Source organism: Acyrthosiphon pisum, chromosome A1, assembly GCF_005508785.2.
Source record: "Acyrthosiphon pisum isolate AL4f chromosome A1, pea_aphid_22Mar2018_4r6ur, whole genome shotgun sequence".
Lineage (NCBI taxonomy): Eukaryota > Metazoa > Arthropoda > Insecta > Hemiptera > Aphididae > Acyrthosiphon > Acyrthosiphon pisum.
In genome coordinates this window covers 4997503-5024490 of record NC_042494.1, presented here as the reverse complement: position 1 = coordinate 5024490, position 26988 = coordinate 4997503, and the positions used below count along the sequence as shown (strand labels likewise).

Here is a 26988-nt window from a genome sequence, read left to right as displayed (position 1 = left end):
GAAAACTTACAATGTCCGTAAACAGCTCAAAAAGAGTCAAATTATTTTAAAAATTTTATCGTATATATAAAATGCTAATATAAACATTCAGTGAAATTTTCAAGTTTCTACAGTCACTCGTTTTTTAATTACAACAAAATAAGAAAATCGTTACGTAAGAAATCGAGTGAATATCAAATGTTGTAAAAATATGAATTTCAAACGCCCATAAAAATTTAATTTGAGTTTCTTATAGACATTTTTTTTTTGGTAAAGGTAGATTATCCTATAAGGAATCTTGTATTACATTTTAAAATCTTAGATTTAAAAAGAAAAATTTTTATGAATTTATAACTCGAAATAATTTGCAAATTTTCGTGATTTTTCCATATTTTGTCATTTTTTGAACTTTAAATGCTTAAAAAAAAAAACTGTGACTAACGATTTTTAATATTTTTCATCTGCCTTTGAAACAATATACTAGGAGCCTTCTATTAAATTTTCAAGCTTTTTTATCCAACAAATAAAATTTTATTGATATTTTTAGAAAAAAAACTAAAAAAAAATGGAAAATAAAAATGTCCGTAAAGAGCTCAAAATACATCAAAATATTTTGAAAATGTTATGGTGTATAGAAGATGCTAAGATAAACAATCAGTCAAAATTTCATGTATCTACGGTAATTTTTTTTAAAGTTACACCAAAAACCAAATTCAATTTTGTGAAAAATCGATTTTGCGTAAAAATTCCCGTTTTTCCTTAATTTTTTTTTTGTTTTTTCCCGGCGCTTTTGAAAACCACTGGGAAATTTAAATTTTGACCTCCCCAATGCACCAACGATATTCACTTTCCCATCGAACGAGATACTGAAGTCGAAAATCGAAGCATTATTTCGACTACTTATCGTGTACACAGACACAAAAATAAAAAAAATAAAAAAATAAAAAATAAAAAAAAAAACACACATCATTGTAAAATCAATACATTCATCGTTTCACTCAGAATCTAAAATATATGTATTTACCTAATGCTATAAAAAATATAAAAGTTTTAGTCAAGATATATGTTTGATGTAATATTTTGAATATATAAATTGGTTTTGAGCTATAACATTTTTTTAGTACGTGTAACAACCTGGAATGTTAAACTGTATAATTTAAAACTGGAAAAGTAGATATCTGGACTGTAAAAATATGGACGCTAAAAATTAGGAATTATACAATTTGAAATCAGTAAAATTCTGGATAGGACAAAACTGGACCGTAAAAACCTGAACCGGACAAAATTGGACCGTGAAAACCTGGTATAGGTATGTTATAAAACAATTTTTTTCCGTGACACGTCCTCTTAATTTAATATTTTTGGCCTGCTCATACCCCCTTAAATCGGATATATTATATATATCTAAATGTTTATGGCCCAGTTTTGTCCGGTCCAGAATTTTATGGATTTAAAACTTTTAAATTCCAGATTTTTACAGTGCAGATATCTACTGTCCCAGTTTTAAATTCCAGGTGGTTGCAGGTCACCCATTTCTTTCCAATGTAATATTAAAATCTACTTAATATGTAGTTATATTTATTTTCCTTTATTCAATAAAGGTTAATATTCTTAAAATACCTACCTAATTTTATTTTTTTTAGAACTAAAACTGAAGAAAAAAGAAGCACAAGTGATACCGAAATTAAAGTAGAAAAAGATTTTATTGATCATTATGTATTTGAGGGAACATCAGTCATAAACGAAAGCAACTCTTTAAAATGTATTACTCGTATGAATTTGGACTTGACATCTAACTGCTTAAAGAAAAATCAATTAACTGATAACCAGGATGAAATGTCTACAGCATCTAATTTAATTGTGCACACAAGAATACACACTGGAGACAAGCCGTATAAATGTGATATGTGTGATAAATCCTTTTCTCAGTTAAGTAATCTAAGAAAGCATACTAGAACACATCCTGGCGAAAAGCCGTTTAAATGCGATCTCTGTACTCATGCTTTTTCCCATAAAGGTGATTTAACAAATCATACAAGGACACATACAGGGGTAAAGCCATATAAATGTGACATCTGTAATCAAGCTTTTTCGCAGAAAACTGCTTTAAAAAGTCATATCACGATCCATACCGGCGAAAAGTCTTATAAATGTGCTATCTGCGATACAGGGTTTGCTAGAAAACCATATTTAATATCGCATATTATAAGGAAGCATAACGGAGTAAAGCCATATAAATGCGATATCTGTAATCAATCTTTTCCCCAGAAAGGTGATTTAACAAGTCATACAAGGACACATACTGGATTAAAGCCGTATAAGTGTGATATTTGTGATAAGGGGCTTGGTTCAATAAGTAATTTAATAACGCATACAAGAACACATACTGGTGTAAAGCCGTTTAAATGTGATATTTGTGATAAGGGGTTTGTTTCATCAAGTGATTTAACAAAGCATACAAGGATACATACTGGAGTAAAGCCGTATAAGTGTGATACTTGTGATAAGTGGTTCGGTTCATCCGGTGATTTAAGAAGGCATACAAAGATACATACTGGTGTAAAGCCGTATAAGTGTGATATTTGTGATAAGTGGTTCGGTTCATCCAGTGATTTAAGAAGGCATACAAAGATACATACTGGTGTAAAGCCGTATAAATGTGATATTTGTGATAAAGCTTTTTATGAAAATACATATTTAAAACGCCATAAAATGATACACCAGAAAAGTCTTTAAAAATGCCACATATTCAAGACACATACAATTTTATATTATTTATTAATTATGGTATGTGGTTATATATCTGTGGATGTAATTCAAGATTGAAGATTAATAAATAATTATTATTATTGTGATTCTAGTTTATAATATTAAATAACTATATATAATTTATTTTTCTTCTGTTTGTGTGTATTTCACTGAACTCCTCCTGAACCGATATCGATTACATTTTTTGTGTTTTTGAGTGGTTCCCTGCAGTGGCTTTGAGCACTACGAAAAATAAAAATGTGTACCTGGCATCAAAGATTTTAGATAAACCAGGCAAGGTTCCATGTTCAATCGTACTGTAGATGTAATATTATAACTATTAAAAAAAAAATATATAAATTTTACATTTAAAAAAGGTATGTAAAGTTAAAATGAAAGTAAATCATATAGACCAAGGTAATGATAATTTGGATTTAAATTGTTTATATAATTTAGATACAATAGATGTGAATTTTGTTAAGCCTTATACTGTTGAAATTAAGGTTAATGAAAAAAATATTGATTTTCAAATAGACACAGGTTCTGGTATATCAGCAATATCTTTTAAATATTTTAAAATAGCTGAAATTAATGATATTAATAACTCTGATGTGAGTTTAGAAGCATATAATAATTCTGTTATCATTCCTTTGGGCTATTTTATAGTTGATGTTAAGGTTAAGAATTATTGTAAAAAATTAAAACTGTATGTTATTGAAAATGGTGGTCCTCCTATAATTGGAAGAGATTGGCTTGGGGAGTTTGACATTTTTTCTTCTAAAATTGACATTAATTCAGTAGCAAACGAAGATATTAGTAAGTTATTTCCTTCAGTATTTAAGGATACCTTGGGTTGTTTTAAACACAAGCAATTTGAATTGTATTTAAAAGATGATGTTGTTCCTATTTTTTGTAAGCCAAGAGTTTTACCTTTTTCTCTTAAAGACAAAGTGAGTGAGGAATTAGATAGGTTGGTCAAGGAAGATATATTTGTGGCAGTTGAAACGTCTGAGTGGGGAACTCCAGTTGTGCCAGTTATTAAATCAGATGGGTCGATCAGGCTATGTGGTGATTATAAGGTGACACTTAATAAATTTTTAAAAGTGGATAGATATCCAATTCCAAGAGTAAATGATTTAATTAGTATATTTCAAGGAGCTAGATTATTCTGTACCTTAGATTTATCTCAAGCTTACCAACAGTTACCGTTAAGTACTAATAGTCAAAAACTCACTACCATTTCTACGCTTAAGGGATTATTTATGTATAAGAGATTACCTTATGGAGTAGCTTCTGCTCCTGGGATTTTACAAAGGGAAATGGAAAGTATGTTAAGTGGTATAGAAGGAGTTGGTTGTTTTTTTGATGATATTGTTGTTTCAGGTATTGACAAGCCGGAGGTAAATGATAGGTTACATAAGGTTTTGAGGAAATTAGATTTTGCTGGATTAACAGTACGCAAAGAGAAATGTGAATACTATAAGACTAAAATTACTTTTTTAGGTTATTCTATTGATGAGAAAGGACTTCATATTCCTACGGATAGAATCAAAGCAATTTCAGATGTACCTACTCCAAAGAATGTTCATGAATTGAAAGCTTTTTTGGGACTTGTAAATTACTATGGTAAATTTGTACCTAACATGTCTACGGTAGCGAGCCCTTTATATGCATTATTGAGAAATAATGTTAAATTTGTATGGGGGAATGATCAGCAAAAAGGATTTGATGAAATTAAAAAAATATTATTATCCAATTAGGTTCTTATCCATTATAATACAGATTTTGAATTGATATTAGCTTGTGATGCTAGCCCAGTGGGTGTGGGAGCTGTGTTGTCACATCGGTTACCCGATGGTAAAGATAAACCAATTGCTTTTACTTCAAGAACTTTATCAAAAAGTGAACAAGGATATTCACAAATTGATAAAGAGGCTCCTGCCTTAGTATATGGTGTTAAATATTTCCATCAATTTTTGTTTGGTAGGAAATTTATATTAAGAACTGATCATAAGCCATTAATTAGCATTTTTGGTGAGGGAAAAGGGATTCCTACAATGGCTGCTCATAGGTTACAGAGGTACGCTATATTTCTGTCAGGATATTCTTTTACAATACAATTTATCAAAGGAGTAGATAATGGAAATGCTGATGCGTTGTCTCGGTTACCATTAAGTATATCGGATAAAATTAATTTTGAAGAATGTGATAATTTTTTTATTAATTTAATAACAACTAACATTAAATGAGTATCAGATTTAGATATTTGCGAAGAAATTAAAAGAGATTTGGTTCTTAAAGAGGTTTTTTTTAAAGTTTTCACTGGAAAATGGCCAGATAATATTAAAAATATTTCTGATGAGTTGAAACCTTATTATTATAGAAAGAATGAGTTAGCAATTGAACAAGGTTGTCTTATGTGGGGTCATAGGTTAGTGATACCAACAAAGTTCAGGAAAGAATTGTTACAAGAATTACATAGTACCCATTTAGGGATAGTAAAAATGAAATCTCTTGCTAGATCTTATGTGTGGTGGCCTAAAATTGATGATGATATTGAAAAAATAACAAAAGAATGTGAAAAATGTTTAGCAAACAGTGATAGTCCGCCTAGATCAATTTTACATAGTTGGCCTTGGCCAGAGGGTCCTGCCCAACGTATACATTTAGATTTTATGGGTCCAGTTAATGGTAATATGTTTGTTTGTATTATTGATGCTTATTCTAAATGGATTTTTATTAAATACATGAAAAATATTACAACTTTTTCAACAATTAAAGTATTGAAAGAATATTTTTCATTGTGGGGCATTCCTGCGAAACTAGTCACAGATAATGGTCGATCTTTATGTTCTGCAGACTTTGAATTATTTCTAAAAAATAATGGAGTTTATCATATTAAGACGTCACCTTACAATCCATCATCTAATGGTGCTGCTGAAAATTTAGTTCGTACGTTTAAAAAGTATTTAAAAAAATGTTCACAAGATTCAGATATAGAGATTAATATTTATAAGTTTAATTTATCGTATGATAGTTCAAAACATTGTGCAACAGGGGTCAGTCCAGCGGAATTGCATTTGGGTAGGAAATTATTTACTTCATTTAATAGGTTACTTCCTTATGCAAAAAGTAATTATAATAAAAGTTTAGTAAATGCAGCTAAAAATTATAGAGGTGGTAGAGTAAAACAGTTTCATATTAATGATAAAGTGATGTGCAAAAATTATGGAAAGGGGGATTAATGGCTACCAGGAGTAATTTATAAAATCTTATCTCCAGTTACATATTTAGTAAATATGAATGGGGTAGGTGTGTGGAAACGCCACATAAATCAAATCGTTGAGAGAGTAGAGTCTCAGGATAGAGTGTTAATAGTACCTACTCAAGGAAAAGAAATTACTGATGTATGTAGTAGTGACTCTGTTGGGGGAAAGGTTAAGGACTTACAAAATGGTGAAGAGTTAGTTAGGGAAAAAGAGTTGGAGCCAACCAGTATTATTAGACGTAGTGCCAGGTAAGTCAAACCCCCTAACCGATTGAATTTATAATGTATGTTATTGATATTGTTTTATATTATTTTATTATATTGTAACAAGAAACATAATTATTTTATTGATATTGTTCTAATATTATTTTATATTATTTTATTATTATTTAAAAAATTGTTACGGAGGATCTGTAGTGTTCTGAGGTTGGTAGTATTGGTTAACCTCAATTAATTTAGTATTAGAGATCAAGTCACATTAATAAAAGTAATGAATTATTATTAATTTAAAAAGTGAGTTGTTATTCATTTTATAAGTAACCAATGTGTATCCAGAATCATCCAGAGTCTTAGAGACATTACACCTTGTATTAAATTTTCAAGTATTTTTACCTAACAAATAAAGTTTTATTGACATTTATTGAAAAAAAACTAATAAAATTGGAAACTGAAAATGTCCCTAAACCGTTCAAAATAAATCAAAATATTTTGAAATTTGTATCGTGTATAGAAAATTCAAATATAAACAACCAGTGAAAATTTCATGTATCTACGGTCATTAGTTTTAGAGTTACACCAAAAACCAATATCGATTTTGCTTAAAAATTCCCGTTTTTCCTTAGTTTTTCTTTTGTTTTTTCGGTGCTTTTGAAAACTATTGGGAATTTTAAATTTTGACCTTCCGAAGCACCAACCATATTCACTTTCTCATCAAACAAGATACTGAAGTGGAAAATAGAAGCATTATTACGGCTACTACGACTTTTACGAATAAAAAAATAAATAAAATATAATTTTAAAATCAATACATTCATCACTCCGCACAGAATTTAAAATAAGACATATTTCATAGTTTCTATGATAACTACTGGAACATAAAATGTATTTTTATTTTTATTTATTTTAAAGAAAAATGGATGGTAGCATCAATGATACACTATTGTAAAATTAAAGAAGAAATATTATTAAATTGATAATGTTATCTTTGAAATAAAAAAAAAACTTTTTGATAAAAATAATTCGGGGACATTTTGATCCTTGGGAATATTTTGATCCGTTTTATCAAAGTTTTACTCTACGGGCGGATGAAACTGTCTCAATTACTGTCTTTCAAGGACTTTTTGATCCATGTTTTTTTCAAGGGGACATTTTGATCCGCTTGGTAAAAAAATTTAATTTTGGTGCGAGGAGAATATTGGTTGTCGCTCTGCTGCACAGTAGGTTACAACTTATAAGTGGGTCACTGTATGATGGATAGTATTAAATTTGAATTCAATGATATAATATCATTGCATACGAAAAATGATTCTAAGCTGGGACAGTTTTTCAGTGTGGATATTTTATATTATATTGCTATTACAATATTACTATTATTATTATAACGGTAGCTGGTAAGTTGAATTAATATTATAAAATTACTACAAAATAACTAAAATTGTTATTCTTGGTTATTTAATAGTTATGTAATTTCTCCAAATTTGAACATAAAATAACTAGCTTAAAAAGAAAACTGCTTTTATATTTTTGAGATTTTTGGGTTACAGAATAACCTGCTTACTTAAAACCTTGTTGTAAGTTTTCAATTCTTAGCTATAAAAGTTGAACATTTTATAAATTTTAAACTACGCAATCAAAATTGTGTCTAGTTTCTTAAAATATTTTTCAACTGCTATTTAAGCAAATAAGCCATTTATCAGGAGCCTTGTAGGTATTAAATGTTGACGCTTTTTGGGCCAACAAATTTTTTTTATTGATATTTATAGGAAAAAAACTAAAAAAAATTGAAATTTGAATTTGTTCGTAAACAGCTTAAAATAAGTCAAAATATTTTGAATATTTCATAGTGTATTGCAAATACTAATATAAATGTTCAGTCAAAATGTCACGTATCTACGGTCATTTGTTTATAAGTTAGGTACGCCAAAAATCAAATTTTGTCGAAAACCAATTTTGCGTAAAAATTCCCCATTTTTCTTAATTTTTCTTTAGTTTTTCATGGTGCTTTCGAAAACTACTAGGACAATTTTACTTTTGACTCCTCAAAGTACCAACTAGATTCACTTAATCTTATCAGAAAAGATACTGTTGAAGAAGATCCAAGCACTTTTACTGTCCTAAAAGGTGATGACACACACAAAAAAAAACATACATCATTGTAAAATCAATACATTCATCGCTCAGCTCAGAATCTAAAATATTGGCTAAATGTAAACAGACAAAAAAAAAAATTATGAAAACAGCAACCCATTAACGATACTTCCTCTTTACATTTATCTGGTACATCTATAGTTTATCTTATAAAATATCACGATTGCACTTCTATTTCAGACGTCTTTGAGGACTACCACTTATTAGGTATGCATTGTATTTATGAAAGAGGGTAGATTTTGTATCAGGAATCATCTTTATTCTATCCTCTGTGCAGTGGCGCTGGATCGACAAAATAAAGGTGTGACAACATTTCATTATGACACCGACCCTATATGTACATTTAGTTGTGCCCCCCCCCTCAACCAAAAAAAAAAAATTGTTGTAGCCCCCCAAAAATTCAGAGCACGTCAATCAAAGCTGTAGTATAGGCCTCATAGGTTAAAAATTGGAATTTCCCAACTTTGAAACTCAAATTGCTGATAACTGTTGAATCTAAATTAATTTTAAATTGCAGTTATGTTATATTTTATTTAGATAATTAAAAGTTACATTTATTTATTAATTTAAAATTTAAAAAATGTTTATAATTTAACTTTTGCAAAAGAGACAGTTAGTATCAGTTATCAAATTAATTCATTAGGGGAACATGGGGCAAAGTGGGGACATTGTATTATCTATTCATTTAATGTAAAAAATGTATAATATTATTAGATTTGTGGCTTCTTTGGTCGTCTGAGATAGTGTGATAGAAGTTTTGAACCAAACTATCGATTATTTTGTAATTAATCAATGAAAAACTGGAAATATGCCTATTATAATTTTCATTATAATAGAATTGTATACCTAATTTGTTATTTATATATTCAATTATTTTGCGCTTTGTTATTAAAATTGTTTTTATTTATTTTAAAAGTCTATGTTGTGCGTTCTATGATTAAAGTTCTTTATTTATGTTTAGGTATTTAAATAAAATAAAATAAATGGCTTTAAGTAATTTAACTATTTGGGGCAAAGTGGCTTATACCTGTCTGGGGCAATGTGGGATCACCCAAATATTCTTAAAATAAAGGAAGAACTTCAGTTGAAGGGTAGATTCAGTACCTATTATGTAAACATTGGCTTCATTGTCTTTGCGCTGAGTTTGAAGAAAAAGATTAGAAAACCATGTTTAAATGTGAATTTTGTTCCTAAAATTATTTTAATGTTTTATAACATTTAAAAAGTTAAAATTTATAATTTTATTTCTTATATGTTAAGCTATACATTTAGGTATATTAAGGTTTTTTTATAAATAATTTGTTTTTTTATATAAAATTAAGTAAAAAAATGGAATTGGGGCATATATGGGGCAAAGTGGTGTAAACTGTACTTTTCTTACATCCTTTTAAACTTATATATAAAAAAAAAATCAAATTTTTATAAAAAAATGTATTATCAATTACCTACCATAACCTATAGATTGTGTGAACAAAATTTGAAAGGAAAATATTGATTTTTAAGTGTATTACAGGTCTTCAGACATTAGCGTCCTCACTTTGCCCCATGTTCCTAACCTAACCTAACCTAACCTCCCCTACATGACATCTATAAGAAACAAAGTTTTTTTCTTGAATCAAATGCACTATGCAGCAATTGGAAACACAAATATTTAGGTATAGGATTATAATAGTAGATTCAACTCAATAACTTTAAAAAATAAATTAAGCACTATTAATATTATTCAATTTTTTTAGTAGTAATAGGTGTAAAATAAAAGAATATTTTGATAAAATGTATCTTATAAATGTGTAGGTATTAAAAAAAACTGCTATAACTTAAAATATAATATATAGATATAAACTTTTTTCAAATATAAGTAGGTAGGTACTATAATTAGAATAATTTTTATAAGATATTACTATTGTTTGAAAAAGTGTTAAAAATAATTTTATCTGGACATAAAGTAATATCCTTTTCACAAGATGTTAAAATTTTCAACTAGGTTATTTATAAACAGTTTTACCAAATATCGCTGGGTGCTGATAGTTCGTATTGTTATCAATAGTAAATTAACTCTATGACAAAATATAAAGATAAAACTGCAAATACACCTACACGTCACTGCAAATCGCGACCATCTTGCCGTTGCCTGTTTATTTATGTAGACTTATGGCTTACTCGCTTACAGTGGCGGATCCAGGGGGAGGTTAAAAGGGGAATCCCCCCCCCCCCAATCACCGTAGTTTTCTTTTGTTTTACACTGTGTTTAGCCAATTTTGTAGGCAATTTTGGAACTTTTTGTACTTTTGCTCGGCCCCCCCCAACAAAAAAAAAAAAAAATTAAACCCTGGATCCGCCACTGCCCGATTATTCTATTATAATTAGATTACTGACATACTGTATAAACAAGATATCTTAATTTGTGGCTATACTACTATAAATTGCTTTGTTAGCTATAGTGCTATACAATTTTATTATAGGTATATAACGTAAATATACTGTTATGGACGTCTCCACAACCGAGTTTGTTCGTTAGTAAATAAATACGAGGTGTTTGAGTTATCACTAATACTTTATTAATATAATCAATTTTAAAAGAAATTTAGTTGCACAGAATAATTATTAGACTTAAGAAAACAACAGAGGCTCTGCTCGATGGTCTGCCAGTACTACACTGAATATTAAACGGACAGCGAAACACGGTAGGGGCTCGCTCGGGCTCAAAACTGTCCACACAGCGAATTTCTTAGCGAATTTCCTCCACCGTGTGACTCTATCTGTTCACATATTAATATGCTTACACACCATACTATATTATACTATTACTATATCTCATACTGCGTATAGCATACAGACAGGGGTTCACAACACCCCCCGGACTACATGAAGCATGGGGGTCTAATGACCCGGACAGATGTTTCACCTCATCCGTGAGTTCCGATGCTCTGAAGCTTTTAGAATTTGTAAGGAGTGTATTGGTTGCACACACTCTGCTACTTCGGTCTGTAGAGTCGGGTAGATTACACTTATATTTATCACATGTACAGACTTACAACTATTATTAAAATGACAATAATATAAACTATAGTAAAATTATGGTCCGGATTTACAAATATTTTGGTATCGTTGTTTAGATAATTCTTTCAGTTTTTCAGCATCTTCAGCTAACTGATTAAAATTTTTAAAATATTTATTTGTATCTATTTGCTCGGGTTCACGGCTGTTAATTAATTTTGGCATTTTTAATATTGCGTGCATATTCGGATTTTCTGGAACGAACTCTATGAATTTCTGATGATAGGGTTCTCGATGGTGTTAAGATCAGATTTTCTGTATAAATAACGCAATTATCGGAAATTTGAATTTTTCCTGTACCGTGAGTAGGATTCTGCTAGAGTTTTGTGTGCATGTTACTTTCACTGCCTGCGAAATGCAATAATATAACCACGCATTTTGCAGATAAAGCTTATGCCAGATTGTAGTATTTAGGTTCAGATATTTGAAATTACACGCTCCTATTGTTGGATACGGGGAATTGTACAAAGATACCTCACAATTTTCGTGGTGTTTAGATTTACTAATAGCCTCAGGATTTACACATAACTTAAAAGAGAACAATGTTTCACATTTTTCATACTGATCGTCGGTTAGACTAAAATGATATTCGTTAGTATCGCTTATCGCTAAGTACTGAGCCTGTGGTTCGATGATTAACAATTTGAGTGCCACGTGTATCAATTTCAATACACAACTAATATGTTTATTTGTGCCGTGTGTATTGATAATGATACACATTTATATGATAAACACATTATAAAACAAATGTCCCGGTCAGAATGGTCAGTTTTGTCATTTTTGGCCTGGCACTCAATGTGTTAATATATTACCTTTATTTGTAGGTATCGGAAGTGAAATATTATGAAACAGGTTGAACCGAAGATTTGACAATAAGGGTAAACGGGTCACAAATACGAGATTCTGTTGGATGTACACTACGCTTAACTTGGATGTTCGGAATAATCAGGAATAGATAAATGAGATTCAGTTATAGGTAACTGTAGTGTAGACGGTAATGTCAGTTTATTTGTTTAAGGTCGTGATCAATTGAGATGGGAGGGTAGACATTTGTATGCATCAATCATTATGCTGAGTGACATGATGAGTTTGAGTTCCAGCGATTGGTTAGAAAACTGTCATATGCAGTGGCTCCAGAAGTGTTTTGTATTCAATACATGATGTGCACAGAACGGCTGATGTCTCTATCTTTATATCTGCTGCAATTCTAATCATCTGTAATAGTCATCATGGTAGAATTAACATTATCATGACTGAAGAGACTATGCGTATTTGTTATTGTGATAGATGAACATGTTTATCCTCGGAACGAGCTAGGTCTTCAATGTTTTGAAAAAGAATTCTGCGTCGTGATCAGAGCAAACTCCAAAAAGAATATTTGCTAGTCTTCATACTGCATTTATCAACCCGCGAAGTTGTCGATTCGGATGTTCAGAGGTTCTGTGATCTGACCCAAGGATTCGTATGACAGAATTGAAGTTTGATTCAGTTTCTTGCATGAACGGAAACGTGGATTGTATGAAATTCATACACGCACTGGTTCAAGTCCTCTCTTTTTTTCAATTGAATACAAACGTCGGCCGTTTGATCATGGAATTTTCGGAGTATTTGGTACTATATGTAAGTCGTCAGATTCACATAAGTGATGAAATCCCAATTTGTGTAAGATATGCGAAGAGGTCCCATTGCTTCAAAGTATAAGCCTGACGTCCGCTATGAGAGTTTGAAAGCCCACAACATACCAATGAGATTCTGAAACACAATTTAGATTTCATTCATGAAATTTCTTCAAGAGATTTTTGTGCAATTTTACATGTTTATTTTTTTTTAATATGGTCACATTCGGAGAGTGCATTAGTTTCCACCACTGTGAATGGCCCTAACCACTTAGATGCTAATTTTCCTTTTCTTATTTTTTCTTGCACTATGACTTTATCACCTTCATTGATTTGCAAAGGCGCAGCTGTACGATCATATCGCTCCTGCGATTTCAATTTGATTTCATCTGTTGCTCTGTTTTAATAAAGATCTAAAGTGTTCGTCGACAATATTTTTAATTTTATGAATACATTCTACGCCAATCATCGATTTATTCAATGATTCTAATCCAGAATTGACGTAGTACAAAAATTCTCTAGTGTTTGAATATATACGGCGTCGTAGAACCTCGTATTCTTTAGATGGGGTGATTGGTTCACTGTCCCTTAATTCCTATAGGTTTGCAGGTTCATTTATATATGATGTTATTTACGATCCTCGTTACTTTGAAATACTCTATTATTATATTTAAAAATTGATTTTGTTTGAATATCTACTGTAGGAACCTACGTACGTATTATATATTTTTTTCTCAAAATAAAATTAATAGGCTATTAAATGGAAATTTATCATTTCAAGTTTTAATAAGTCAGTGTAAATATATTACTGAATACTGGATATACGAATGATTCTTAAAAAAAAAATAACAGTACCATAGGCGAAAATCCATTAAAATCTCAATTGGGACTAACATCAACGTGAGCGAGGGGCTTCAATTCCATATAATAAAAAGTAATCGGTTTTTATTTTTACTGTGCAGAAGTAACTCTATATTATAATATCGTGCAGATGAGTGTGACAAAAATACAAAATATGTCATAGGTAAGTACCGTCTGTATTGTAGCTTACATGTTACAAGTCTTGAGAAAGTATATAGTTAGTAAGCTATTTATTCAAACAGTGAATAAAAATGAGTTATAATATTTATAATGAACGAATTATTGACATTTATAAAAAGTAACAAAAGTTTTTTTACACAGTAGATACAATATTATATCATACTTTTAAGACAACAATTGTCAATTAGTATTTCTTTTTGTTCAAAAATTATCCCATGTATTTATTGTAAGTACTTTTATTCTCTGCTGGTTTATGTGTAGTGAAATATTCAAATATCGAATACTTGGACGTATGATATTAAACTTAATAAAATGAAATACTTACCAATTTTAAATTATCAAATAATACGTGTACAGAGTATATCATTATATATACATATAAATATAATAGTACTTAAACTTATAAAAGAAATAAACTATAGTTAAGCAACTGCATTACAGCATGACGTAACCGCCGCATATACATTTTGTGTAAATTACGGTCTATACCTACGAGTGTGTTGGCATGTTATTTAAAAAGACTTTGGCTATAATATTAATTTATCACCAATTGGACGAAGGCATACGTGTTTCAGTTTATAATTATTATTAGCAATGCCGGAGCTGGTATTACGTGATTCTACGTATTATCAGATATATTATATCATCCGCAAACTGCAGTGCTGTATATTTATACCACATACACGTGCTTGTTTATATGTATACATATTGAGGGGAAACAATGATAGTTCCGTCCGTACAATAAAAATTACATTACACGCATGAACATGATTTGACAAAATTATATTTTATTTGGGTAACTCGCACGATGATCCGCACAGTCAATTAGTGTAGGTAATTTAAAGATATAGATGTCATATCTTCCTGATACACCTTGTATAATATGTATATATTTGTATACGGCTCATGTGAATTTAGTAGAGGGACCCTAGGTACAATGTGCACACAATTTAATAATTTATGTTTTAGATTGAGTACAGTGCGATTTGTTTGTTTTGTTGGTATACCAACTACCAATATAATACAATCATAATGGATATTGTTATAATATTTGTGGTGCTGTTTATACACCATTAATTAATGCTGTGGTTAATACTAATAAACTATATATTGTGGTAGAATATTTTATAATCTAAAAAATTGAATGTAATACATGCTCGTAACCTAAATAATAATGGTGACTGCGAGTGAAACACATAACAATATGTGCTATGTACATTGTACACACACTGTCTTACGATTTTGGGAACCAACTGGCGATTAAATAAAGTTCATCCGTTTGACTTAAATCAACAATGCAAGATAAGGATGTGTTTTCCTAGAAGCAAGCCTAAGCAAGAAGAATAATGAGGAGTCAAGTCTTGGATCAATTTACTTTATTATCAATTATCCTAGAATCAAGTACATATGTGTGATTGTGTGAATTGTTTTCTATTTCATAAGTTTGTTTTCTAAGTTATTTTTAAATTAAAATAAATAATAATTACTGCAATTTCAAAAAATAAAACATTTTATTACTAAAAATATTTTTTCATTGTTATAGCACAACGGGAGTGTTACAAAGGGAAGGGGGTATAAGGACTAAGCCCTCACTTTACTATATTATCACCTATATATGTATAAAATACAAAAATTTATAAAAAAAGGGACTGCACTAATTTATTTTAAATTTATAAGAATGTAACACGCTTAATACTATGTATTATTCTCAGCTGAGCAGAGTGAAAACAAAAAAATCTAAAACATAATTTGGTTTCCGTATTTGGTGGGCTTTTTTTTTTACCTATATTAAGAGCATGAAACTAATTAGTTGTTAGTACCTATATTGGAATTGTTTTAATTATGTTACATTTATGTGGTTTATACGTGATTTAATTTTTCGGTAAAGCAGCTGAAAGGAAAACTTGAAAAACATATTATGTTAAACGCGTTGGATATATTATAATAATATTTAATATTATATATTCATACATAATTCATATAGTTTTTTTTATGAATAAATATTTTTTGCTGAATCAAATTTGAATGATAAAGGAAACACTTAGGTATATAAGTATTATTCGCATATGCGTTGCATTTACGATACACTTTATATGGGTAAAGGAACCAACTTAAACTACAAATTTTATATTTTAAAACCCATATCATTTTGTTTTATTTTAATAACAACAGTCATAACTCATAACATTTATGTAGGTAATAGTACAAATACAAATTTTATAATTTTTCTTCTTTCTATGCCTCCGTGTTCAAAGTGATATTTGGATAGCTGGCAAAAGGTAAAACTTCGATTTTTGTTGTTACCTAAAATCAAATAATAATGTAACTAAGCATAATTTATTTTTAGCCCCCTCCCACATGGTCCCACATACTTCAAACTCGTACAACATTTTTCTTGTAGGGGAGGAAACTTCGTGGACTTCTTATGAACAACAGGAATTTTATTGCATTTAGGAAAATAAAAAAAAAGCATTTGACATTTTTTTATATAAATAATACATTGAAATTAAAATTGAAGAACGTTTTAAGTCTCTAAGCATTTAAATTATAAAATATCAATAACACGACGTATAGATTTAAATGGGGTGTGGCATAGTTTTTTTGGTGAAAATTGTCGTTAGTTTTTTCTGGCGTTTTTACAAAATTATTTTAAGAAATATAATAACTTAAAAATGTAAGTGTTTTAATTATTGATTTCATGGATTTAAGTTGACACTAAAATTTCTGTGACATACGTATTTACCTACTATTTACGTAGGTAGGTATTACTATTTTTGACTTGTGTACACATCTGAGTGCACGATAGTGCGCCAGAGAGTTCCAGCAATACCAGTGTATCTCTACACCACAATTTAAGATATACAGGTTACTCATCAACGCTGTATAGAAACTGGTCTACAGAGTGATGATCACAGTTTATCCCCCCAAAATAGCTGTTTACCATACAGGAAGAATTATATCTAACGCTCTCAGTGTACTTAATTATATATATTCAAATAAACAATTATATCTATCATGAAAATATACATTATTTAAATACATTAAATTCCGATTGGGCGCTAGTTGCACTTCTCACAGGTGGTAATCGAGGATATACACTGGGCATCCAATTCGAGGTATAAAAAAAATTATGTGTACTAATTGAAATGCTGGGGCGAAGTTATTCCTTCGAGTTATAAGACATTCGACTTATAGACGTTCGAGTTATCGAGAATTCGCTGTATTCATTTTTAATTTCAATTTCAATTATTTTAATTTAAATAGATAATAAATATACAATATAAATAAAGTGAGAGAGTGTGTGAGCCAACCATTACACTCTGAGGAAGTAAAACTTCTTTCATAAGTAATTGCAGGGCCAGTGAAATTATAAGTGAATTAGGGAGAGAGTGAGAAAAATCAATAGGTACAATAAAAAAATATGTAATTTACGATAGACGTTCTTGTTTATTCATGGTTTCTATGGACATAATATATTATAAATTGTTTATTTTAAACGTGTCGTTTCATTTTTCGTTAAAATTTTTTTTCCACCCACACCTTTCTTTAAGAAAGAATCTTACACCAATAATTTTAAGCTTAAAAAAATGAAGTTTTACAATTAAAAGTTAATAGTTAATAATAAATTCCATAATGCTGAGTATTTTTACGTAATTTTTTTTTCACTTTTGCGACTTTCAGTGTCATCATCAGAATACCTTTGGCCATGAGCATACATTCGGTGAGTGGTGGGCCAACACAATTAACAAATAAAAGTGCAGAGACTGTACTACAATTTAATGAATATCTGAGGGAGTTTATATTTTCATTCATTGATAATAAAGCGATAAGATGAAAACACGACATGCGTGATATCAATCGAAGTGTCTTGGACTTCTATAAAAATTGAACTTCTATATATTATATTATATTTTGTCGAAAGGAAATTTTATAATTTTAATCCTCTTGAATTCAGGGCTTGAAACCGGTAACCAATTTTTCCTGGTAACCGGTTACCATGACTACTTTTTGGACTGGTAACCGCTTCCCGGTTCTCGTGTTTCAATTTTGAGAAGTGGTTATCAATTACCGGTAATCACGTAATTCGATAAAGAGGGAAATCTATAACGGTAACCGTTTATTTTTAGAACCAGTTAATTAATTAAAATCGTAAATCTCAAAATCAATTAACGTTAAAATGATTTTTATTTTTTTAAAATTATGATCATGAAGTAATTAATATAAAAATGTAAAAACACCAAATTATTATAAAATAATTATCAAAAATAACCATTGCGTGTTCGAACGCGGAATAGTATCGCCTCACAAACAATGCGGGTAGATTCTCAGTATACACATTGTTCTAGACTGAAACCGCTGGAAGAATCATTATCGAATGCAGTCTGATACAATTACCTATGTAATATTATACATTTATAAATTATATTTAATTATAACTTATTTACGATATACTACCAGCTATATATTATGTTTGTTATAGCTTATAAGTTATTATCATCGACTGTTATGATATTTATTCTTACTTCGTAATAATAAGTAATAACGCACTAACTGGGTAAATTACTAATATCCTATTAATGTGCTTATTCGCCCGTCAACTATTCCATACCAAATATTATGTAATAAGGAATATCTGATAATACTGATAATAGTTATTTTAATAACAAAATTGTCAAAATAATTGTGGAGGTACGCCAGTATACCACACTATCTATGATAAAATAGATTTTAATCTTGTTTAAATCGTGGCTCCTAGTTCCTACTTAAAAAAAAAGAATAACAGAGTGGTTACCGGTAATCTTGAAGAATTAAAACCGCTTCCAAACCGATAACCGGTAACCGTATTTTTAGAGATCATTTTGGTAACCGTTAATCAATTACCATCAATTCTAAATACCCCGAAAACCGGTAACCGGTTTTGAAAAATGTTTCGGGTGAAACGTGAAAGATTGCACAAAGATCGGTATAATAGTGTAAGTAAAGAGAAAAATGCGCCTCTGGGAACAAGTTGTCCGCCGACTACTGTTTTTAGAGTTTAGATATCACTACTTTAGGCAGACTTTTTTTGGTCTGGTAATTGGCCCTTATTTCACTGTTGAGTTTTTGTTGGATTATCTTTACCTTAAATGTAGGATACAAAAGTGTTTTCTTTGTTCTCAAATTTTTCCCCTTTGAATAACCGTCCCAATGATTTCCAGCTACTTCGATCTCGTCACCTACTTCTAGATCCATCTCTTCCGATCCTTCTGATTTATGAGATAGTAAAGCTACATTCAGTCTGTGCACTTGACCATGAAAATAAAATGTATCATCTAAGGAAGTGAACTTGGCTGATGCATCTGGTTGGAGACTGTTCATAATTTCATATGCTAAGCGACACACCTGCAACATATACACAATTTATAGAAAATGAATTTACGTAAATAATTCAGTTATTCAAATAATTGTTGTTTTAAATAGGTAGATTATGTAGAATGGTTTTGAGTAAATCAAATTTGACTTACATTTGACGAAAAAGTACAAACTAAGTAGTCACAGTGAGCTAGAAAATATATTTCGATGTTGATATTTATAATCGATCCGTCTAATTCGCGCTGTCGAACCGACGCAGTTTTTGATATCTCTGGATCGCCGATAATATCGTATTCAGGATATCTAACAAAACGCGATTTATTATCTACAATATTTACAAATAAATGTAAGTTTAATATTATTTGAAAATTTCTAACACACTTGAGTCTAGCTTCATCAAACAATGTTGGCTCGTCCGTGGCCAAATAAATCCGTTTCGTGTCGTATACGCCGTCCAATTCTTTGAGCTTGTAATATTCTTCAGCGTGGTACATATACTCTTCGAGTTTGTGCAACGAAGCTTCATTGATGAGTTTGTCCGTTCGTCTGATATGCAATCTACACACCAACACTAAATTTTATATATATCCGTATAACACAAGTTACTTAGGTATAGCTATAACACGGTGTGGCATATCCAGACATAGTTTGAAAGTACAGTATACCTAATTGTCGTTTATGGAACGCCTATATTCATATTTTAAATTATATCCGATTTCATTGAATATATTTAGACCATTAATATTTATTCTTACCTTGACTCATCATAAAAAAGTATTTAAATACATAATTTAAAGTCATACAAAACAACATTTAAACAAAAATATATCATTGGAAATTTAAATTGTACATAATACGAATTACAAGTAGGTATATTAATGACGCACTTCATAAACAGCTGTATAATCATACCACCTCTGGGCTCTGGTTAACTACGTTATAATTTATTTTTAATATGTAAATTTGACTTAATCGTGACTGGTCTTTTCAAAATTAACAATGGTTGCAAATACAGTAAATATTTGTTTAATTTAATATTTCTATATTCCGTGGGCGATACGACGTATACTATATAAATGTTTACCCGACAATTGGCTTTTGGAAATGCACACGCTTGGCAAACTCGTTAAACGCAATGGTAGTAGATGGTTGCGGCCGGAAGATGTATTTGAAGAACTGGCCTATCCACCATACAGCGGGATCGCCGTGCAAGACGTTTATTCGTCCAGCTAAGTCTTCGGGCAACACGACCGGAATGTAAGGAGGATTGAGATGTTTGGCAGCAAATTGGGGTGTAGGCACAATATAATTTATGACTTGAGTTGTTTCATTGTCTATAATATTATGTAGGTAAATAATAAATTCAACGAAATATTTCATTGTGTTTACATGGTTTTGGTATACCTATTATACAAACATAAAATAATAGACTTAGGTACGAATCCTGCCATCCTAGGTGGACTGGACACTGGGCCATAGATAGCCACTTGAACAAAGACATAGTTCCCAAAGTTTTAATTAATTAAATCGTTATAAAGTAGGTGTCAAGCACGGATCCAGAGCAAAGATCTGGGGGGTGGGGGGCAACATTTTTTTTACAACACAAATCCAATTTTATTATAATAAAAAAAATACTTTTTTATTATTTTAAAAATGTTGTCATAATAGTAGGTATAGGTAATCAGTGTGATAAATAAATTATATTAATTATTTAATAGGTAATATAATATAAAGCGACAATGTGAAAAGAAGTTTAGATTTTTTTTATTTGTTATTTAATATATAATATTTATATTTATAAAAAACAAGCTGAATCTGTGCACTTCGTTGCCCGTTAAATGTACTCTATATGACTCAAACTTTGTTCAATTCGTTATTTAATATTTGGTGTACCTATGGTGTTTAAAATTAATCTTAGGTAACTTTTCTGTTGCCCGGAATAAATATTCTGATTCGCAGCAGTATATTATCAGGTAGGCAATCTGCCTGCGGTAGATCACGGACCTCTAGTTTCTACGTAAGTGTATGATTTAACTCTAAAGTACCAAAGTTATATCAAGTTTGTCGTATTCTACCTATGGTGGATTAATATAATCAATTAATACAAAATCCTAACCTAACTTGTTGCGTTACTGTTGTATTTTTGACATCCAGATTTCCTACTTTTCCGGTGGATTTTCCTAAAATTTTGTTTCATAATAACCTTCTCGGTGATATACTCTTTCGTTTAATAAAAATCAAGAAGATCTGATAAGTAGTGCCAGAGTTAACCCTTTACAAAGATTTTCATTTCACATTTATATAGTTAGAAGATATATATAATATATTGACAACAAATAATATTACAAATCAACAAAGGTGCCCGTAACTAATAGCAAGCAATATACAATACACTATTATAATTTTAATCCAAAACTTAACTTGTTGTTTTTGCCATGTCGCCAGGTGTACACTTAAGAGGCCATAACTCCGGAACCACTTGCACAGCGTACAAACTTCACAGAAACCATCTACACATCAATCTTAATATGCCCTGTAATTTTTTATCGAAATCGGTTTGGTGGATCTTGAGTTAGGCTCCTAGCCCCTCCCCCCCTCATGGATCCGTCACTGGTACGTGACAGAGGTGCTCAAACATGATATTTTGTGAGATAAGGTTTAATCAAGAAATGTATTTCTAATGTATTTGTTTTAGTATCATGTATTTAAATATTAATATTGATGATATTATATACTATTACTCATTATTTATACTTAGGTTGGTAAAATATAAAATATTTTAATTTAAGTTTTCATTTATCACATACGACTAAGCAATAAGTACTTGTAGTGGTGGGAAGAGGGTTCAACATTAAAATGAATAAATAAAACACCTATATAAAATAAATAGAATATTTTTTGAGAAACTTTTGTAGTTGTAAATGTACGTGGAAAATATATGTATGTGTGTGTTTGATTGATAATTATTAGCGTTTAACCTACCTGGCCAAATTGAAAAAGTTTCACCATCCGCCGACGTACACGTGTTGCTAAGGGGTAAAAATAACTTTTCCCAACCACCGCTAGTAAACCGCCAATTTCCAGGATTGTCTATAATCATTGTCCTCTCGGTGGCGTAGGCGACAAATAAGCACTTGACGAAATGGTGTACACGACATCCAAATCCACACCAATTTGCCTGAAATTATATAATTGCTACTATAATATAATGTTATTGTACTACATATTAAAATTATTTTACTGCCGCTTATTTAAAATACATTCATAAATTATAATCAAATAAATATGTAGGTATTTTAAATATGAATATTTAAAATCTGTATACACTAAAAATAATGAGTTATTATAAAAGTAAAAAAAAAAAGATACATGGAATGAACTGGTTCAATTAAACTAATTAAAATTATCTTTACTTTAGAATTTTTATTTGACCGTCTATGAAGGATGGGTTTAATAATTTACACTCATATAGAATAGTTGGATTGGACTAACTTACGCTGAAGAAATTGCACAAGAGCTTTTTAGCTTTGGTACAGTCGGGTGGATTCTGTGTATGTCGAAGTCTCTTTTCGACAAGTCTACTCAAAGAGCCAAACTCTTTCCACCTCCACTGTGAATAACCGTCGACATCGACTAGCTTGGCTACATCTCTCAATAACGATCTATAGTGTTCGTCGACCATAGTTTTCATATCAGAAACTTTTGGTTTCAAATCATCGAATTCGTTGGCCAACGATCGTAATGTAGAACTGACGTAATACCAAACTTCTTTCGTGTTTGAATAAATACGACGACGCAACAACTCGTACTCTTCAGACGGGGGGTACAACATTTTCTTTTTGTTCTTCATCTGCAAGGTAAGCAATTAATATTGACGTATATTATTATTTTAGAACGTCCGAATGTCTGATTCTGGTTTAAAATATTTTATTCTACGAAGGTTTCCAATAAATGTTTATTTTCTCCATAATTTTTAATCTTCGATTTGGCGATAATATTAATGTTTACATATAAACGATACGTGTTGTACGTTTATTATACTTATTATTATTAATAAGTTACCTTTGAACATATTGTATAGATACAGAAGCGTTGGAAAGCGACCTATTACCGTTCAGCGGGCAGTAAAATGGGAATCCCTACAATATAGTGTCGGGCGGTAAAATGGAAATCCCAAAAAGTGTCTTGCAGTATAATGGAAATCCTATAAACCAGACACTGAAATCTATACCAAAGTCCTTACAAGACATAAACTTTTAGTTAGATCTTAGGTATATTCATATCATAACCTCGATGCATGATGTTTAAGATAAATAAAACCCAATCGTTTCTTTCATGAAATTGAATTCGTAGTATCGTCTGGTTGTTGCATAGACCTCTGCATAACCTTTGCCGTGATCGATGAACGCAGTGACGTGACAAAAATGTGTAAGTGTGGCTCGCGTGGAAGGCAATTTCAGTCTTGGAAGAAATGTGGCCTGAAAATCATGCTACACACGTTGTCCCCGACTGAAATTCCTCACTTCCCGCCATTGCCTCATAATATTATTTCAGAACATCAAACATTGCGAACGTCTGTGCATAATTATATTTTGTGCGATATTGTATGATTAAAATATAAGATAAAAGATACTGTAATATGTGCTTGTTTTTTACTTTTTTTTCGTCGAATCTCAGTCTAAAAACATAAAATTTAAACGTAAACGATTATTTTATTATAATATACCATTATGATTTATAATATCACACTTAACAATTGATTATATTATAATATTTTATTATACTCGCAAGATAAGAGTAAAATACATGACAACCGTAACCGTAGATTGCAAGGTGTAATCGTGCAACCTGACGGCTGACACGACGAATTCTCATTAATCAGAAATAATTTGTTGCAAACAGTTTAAATTTAGTCAACGATTTCACGAGTATATACTATACTTTAATGCTTCTGTACGGGACATACAAACTAAGCAATATTAATATGTTCCAAACTCCGCACATTTTGTGGTATAATATTATATTATAGTATACTGATTACTAGCGCGATTTCAAAAAAGTAATTAAAGACAACTTCAGCATGACGTACTTTTGAATTAGATCGTTCCTTATTTCAGTCAGTTCGATGTTGGTTCTATGCTCCTTGTCGAGATGTTGAAGTGTTATGGACAGCGTTTGTTCTAGATCATCGTCGAAGGGTTTTTCGCGTTCGACATAAAAAGTCGCACAAAATATAATGACCCATACAAGCACTGAGAACATAAATATTCTCTTCCAAAACCGATGGTAACATTGGGTTATTTTCATAATATTCATGGTTGACTTCATGACTGTTCTTGAATTCTGTCAATGTAAGACGGTAAAAATGAAAATCATTTCATTATTCGATTACAGTAAGGTACAGTTGTTACGGAACTGGTACAGTATTGTATACATCATGTATTATAACCATGCGATTAAAGGAAATAATTGTTAGGTTGTGATTAAATCGATAAATGGATTGATTTTACAGTGATATGTGTTTTTTTATCATCTCCTTTCAGGCCAATAATAAAATTAAGGAAAAAACTGAGCAAAACCGGTTTTTCGAAAATGGAATTTAATATACTGAACTAAGAACAACGATTTTGTTGTAATTTAAAAATATTATTCGTGGGTACTTGATATTTTTAAAATATATTATTATAGTTTATACACACAATGACATTTTTAAATGCAATTTTTTTTTTGTAAAAATTGGTTAAACATACTATATTAGTATATTACTAATGTACACTAATAAAATAAATTACTTTAGTAGTAATAATATAATACATTTATACATAGATATACTTAGTAATATTATAGGCTGACAGTTAGTCTTCTTTTAGAATCATTTTTTCATACACAATGATTTCATAGCATTGAGTTTAAATTTGACACATCCATTACAGTGACTATTCTAGACATCTAATGTACAGCAGAGCGTTAGTTACTTGCCCGCTTTTTTTCTTCCAAATTCTTGTAAAATATCTTCAGTTATCAATATAATTCCATTTTCAGATATTTTATGGATGAATTATTTTCTCAATTTGATACTGAAATGAGAAATAACTAAACGTTACTACTTTGATAGGAGTGTTGAAACTCCGTTGAGTTATGTTATAAAAAAAAAAAATCGTAAATTACTTAAAACACAACATAAAATTAAAAAAAAAAATAGCTTAGATTCCTGTAGTAACGAAATATTTAAAATAATTGTAACCAAAAACCACATGATATGATGTGTTATAATAATTTGAAGTGAAGAATTTTAACGGAGAAAAAAGTTAATTTATATCTTAAGTTTTTAATAGGCTTTTTTTCTCATAGATAATATAATATTATTACACTATAATTTGTATTATTCTATATTTTTATCATCCGGGTCGAAACTCGATATATGAAGATCCCGCAAAGAGTCGTCACACTGACACACTGCCACACGAATATGCAAACAATGTATCGAAAATAGAGAGAGAAATATAACCCAATATCGAACCACTTACCGACAGATTTATTTAAATCAAAACTGTATATGTAGGTACGGTGTCTGATTTCACGTAGAATTTCAATGAGCGTAACTTTAAAATACTAATGTATTACTTGCGATGACTAAAGGCGGGTACATTGGACAACTAATTCAGAAAAAAACGTTATCCGGATGATCGCAAACGGTCTTTGGAAATATTATTACTCTGAATTATTATAATTTTATTCGTTTAATGTTTCAAATGTAAAATACGATCACTCGTTCACAACCGTATATTATTACATAGGTGGCTTCGATACGTGTGAAATGTGTAAAACTTATTCTGTGCAAAAAAATACCTACCTATAAATATTATATTTTAGTATTTGCACAACTTTATAATTTATAATGTTCAACGTGTTTAATTATAGTTAGTAAATCAGTAAAATTTATAGACTGGTTCTGTTTTTAAAAACGAGTTAACATCAATGTTTATTGTATGTACAAGGTACCTATACTACCTTTTGGTACTACCAAACAGTACAATTTTATTTTGTATATTCTACATAATCAAACTGTACCACAGTGTTTATCGAGAAAAGAATTAAAACAATCGAACCAGTACGAATATTTAGCGGCTCGCCTCGTCTACATGAAATTTAAAGCATTGCAATTTTTTATACTCATATTATAATTTATTGCGTATTTTACGCGATTATTGTTTACAATAAAAATTATTAGATTTGCCATAGATACAATTTTGTGTAGATAGTTCAAATTTGGAACTTTGTTTTTAGGAACATCTATTTATAGTTATACTTTATAGCTACCAACTACGTAGTCATTAGAAGATCTTAACATTGAAACGTTTAGCTCTTTGATCGATTGCGTGCTCACCAGTTTACCGTCCAATAGACAAGATTCAGGTGCGTCGATGTCAATTTGATATGGTATTGCATAAAATTGCATATTTACATAATATACTTGATTAACCAAAAAAAAAACAACTAACTTTTAACATTCTTTAATCTTTCTTTGGAAGTAATAATAAAAAAAAAATTAATTTCCTA

General features: G+C 30.2%; 3 protein-coding genes across 6 annotated transcripts in view; 2 read left to right on the top strand and 1 right to left on the bottom strand.

Moving 5' to 3' along the window:
* Positions 1–2871, top strand: part of LOC107882173 (zinc finger protein 98) — a 5136-nt gene extending 2265 nt beyond the window's left edge. Inside the window, exons 1-2 of one of the 2 annotated variants that reach the window (XM_029486543.1) lie at positions 1032–1288; positions 1623–2871. In XM_029486543.1, coding sequence (XP_029342403.1) covers positions 1753–2715 — 963 coding nt within the window. In that variant the 5' untranslated portion in view covers positions 1032–1288; positions 1623–1752 and the 3' untranslated portion in view covers positions 2716–2871. Of the gene's footprint in view, positions 1–1031; positions 1289–1622 lie in introns of those variants that run through there. The other variant, XM_016803077.2, reaches the window with a different exon arrangement.
* Positions 2872–3119: 248 nt separating this feature from the next.
* LOC103308913 (uncharacterized protein K02A2.6-like) lies at positions 3120–7160 on the top strand. The gene is made up of 7 exons (XM_008183163.1): positions 3120–3144; positions 3310–4340; positions 4488–4932; positions 4990–5418; positions 5509–5679; positions 6010–6244; positions 7124–7160. Exons 1-7 carry the CDS (start codon positions 3120–3122, stop codon positions 7158–7160), a joined length of 2373 nt encoding a protein of 790 aa, XP_008181385.1.
* A 9035-nt stretch (positions 7161–16195) lies between these two features.
* LOC100160201 (alpha-(1,6)-fucosyltransferase) lies at positions 16196–26265 on the bottom strand. Of its 3 annotated transcripts, none has more exons than XM_008183154.3 (11): positions 25956–26265; positions 25261–25505; positions 24518–24771; positions 24085–24106; positions 22925–23278; positions 22411–22606; positions 20513–20762; positions 19810–19986; positions 19581–19731; positions 19198–19458; positions 16196–16380 (listed from the first exon to the last, which is right to left on the bottom strand). In XM_008183154.3, the coding sequence occupies exons 3-11, from the start codon at positions 24754–24756 to the stop codon at positions 16312–16314; spliced, it is 1719 nt and encodes a 572-aa protein (XP_008181376.1). In that variant the 5' UTR covers positions 24757–24771; positions 25261–25505; positions 25956–26265; the 3' UTR covers positions 16196–16311. The 3 variants fall into 3 exon arrangements, with proteins under 3 accessions (XP_008181376.1, XP_029342402.1, XP_016658574.1); XM_029486542.1 differs by having other exon boundaries at positions 25408–25505; XM_016803085.2 differs by lacking the exon at positions 25261–25505.
* Between the last annotated feature and the right edge of the window lie 723 nt (positions 26266–26988).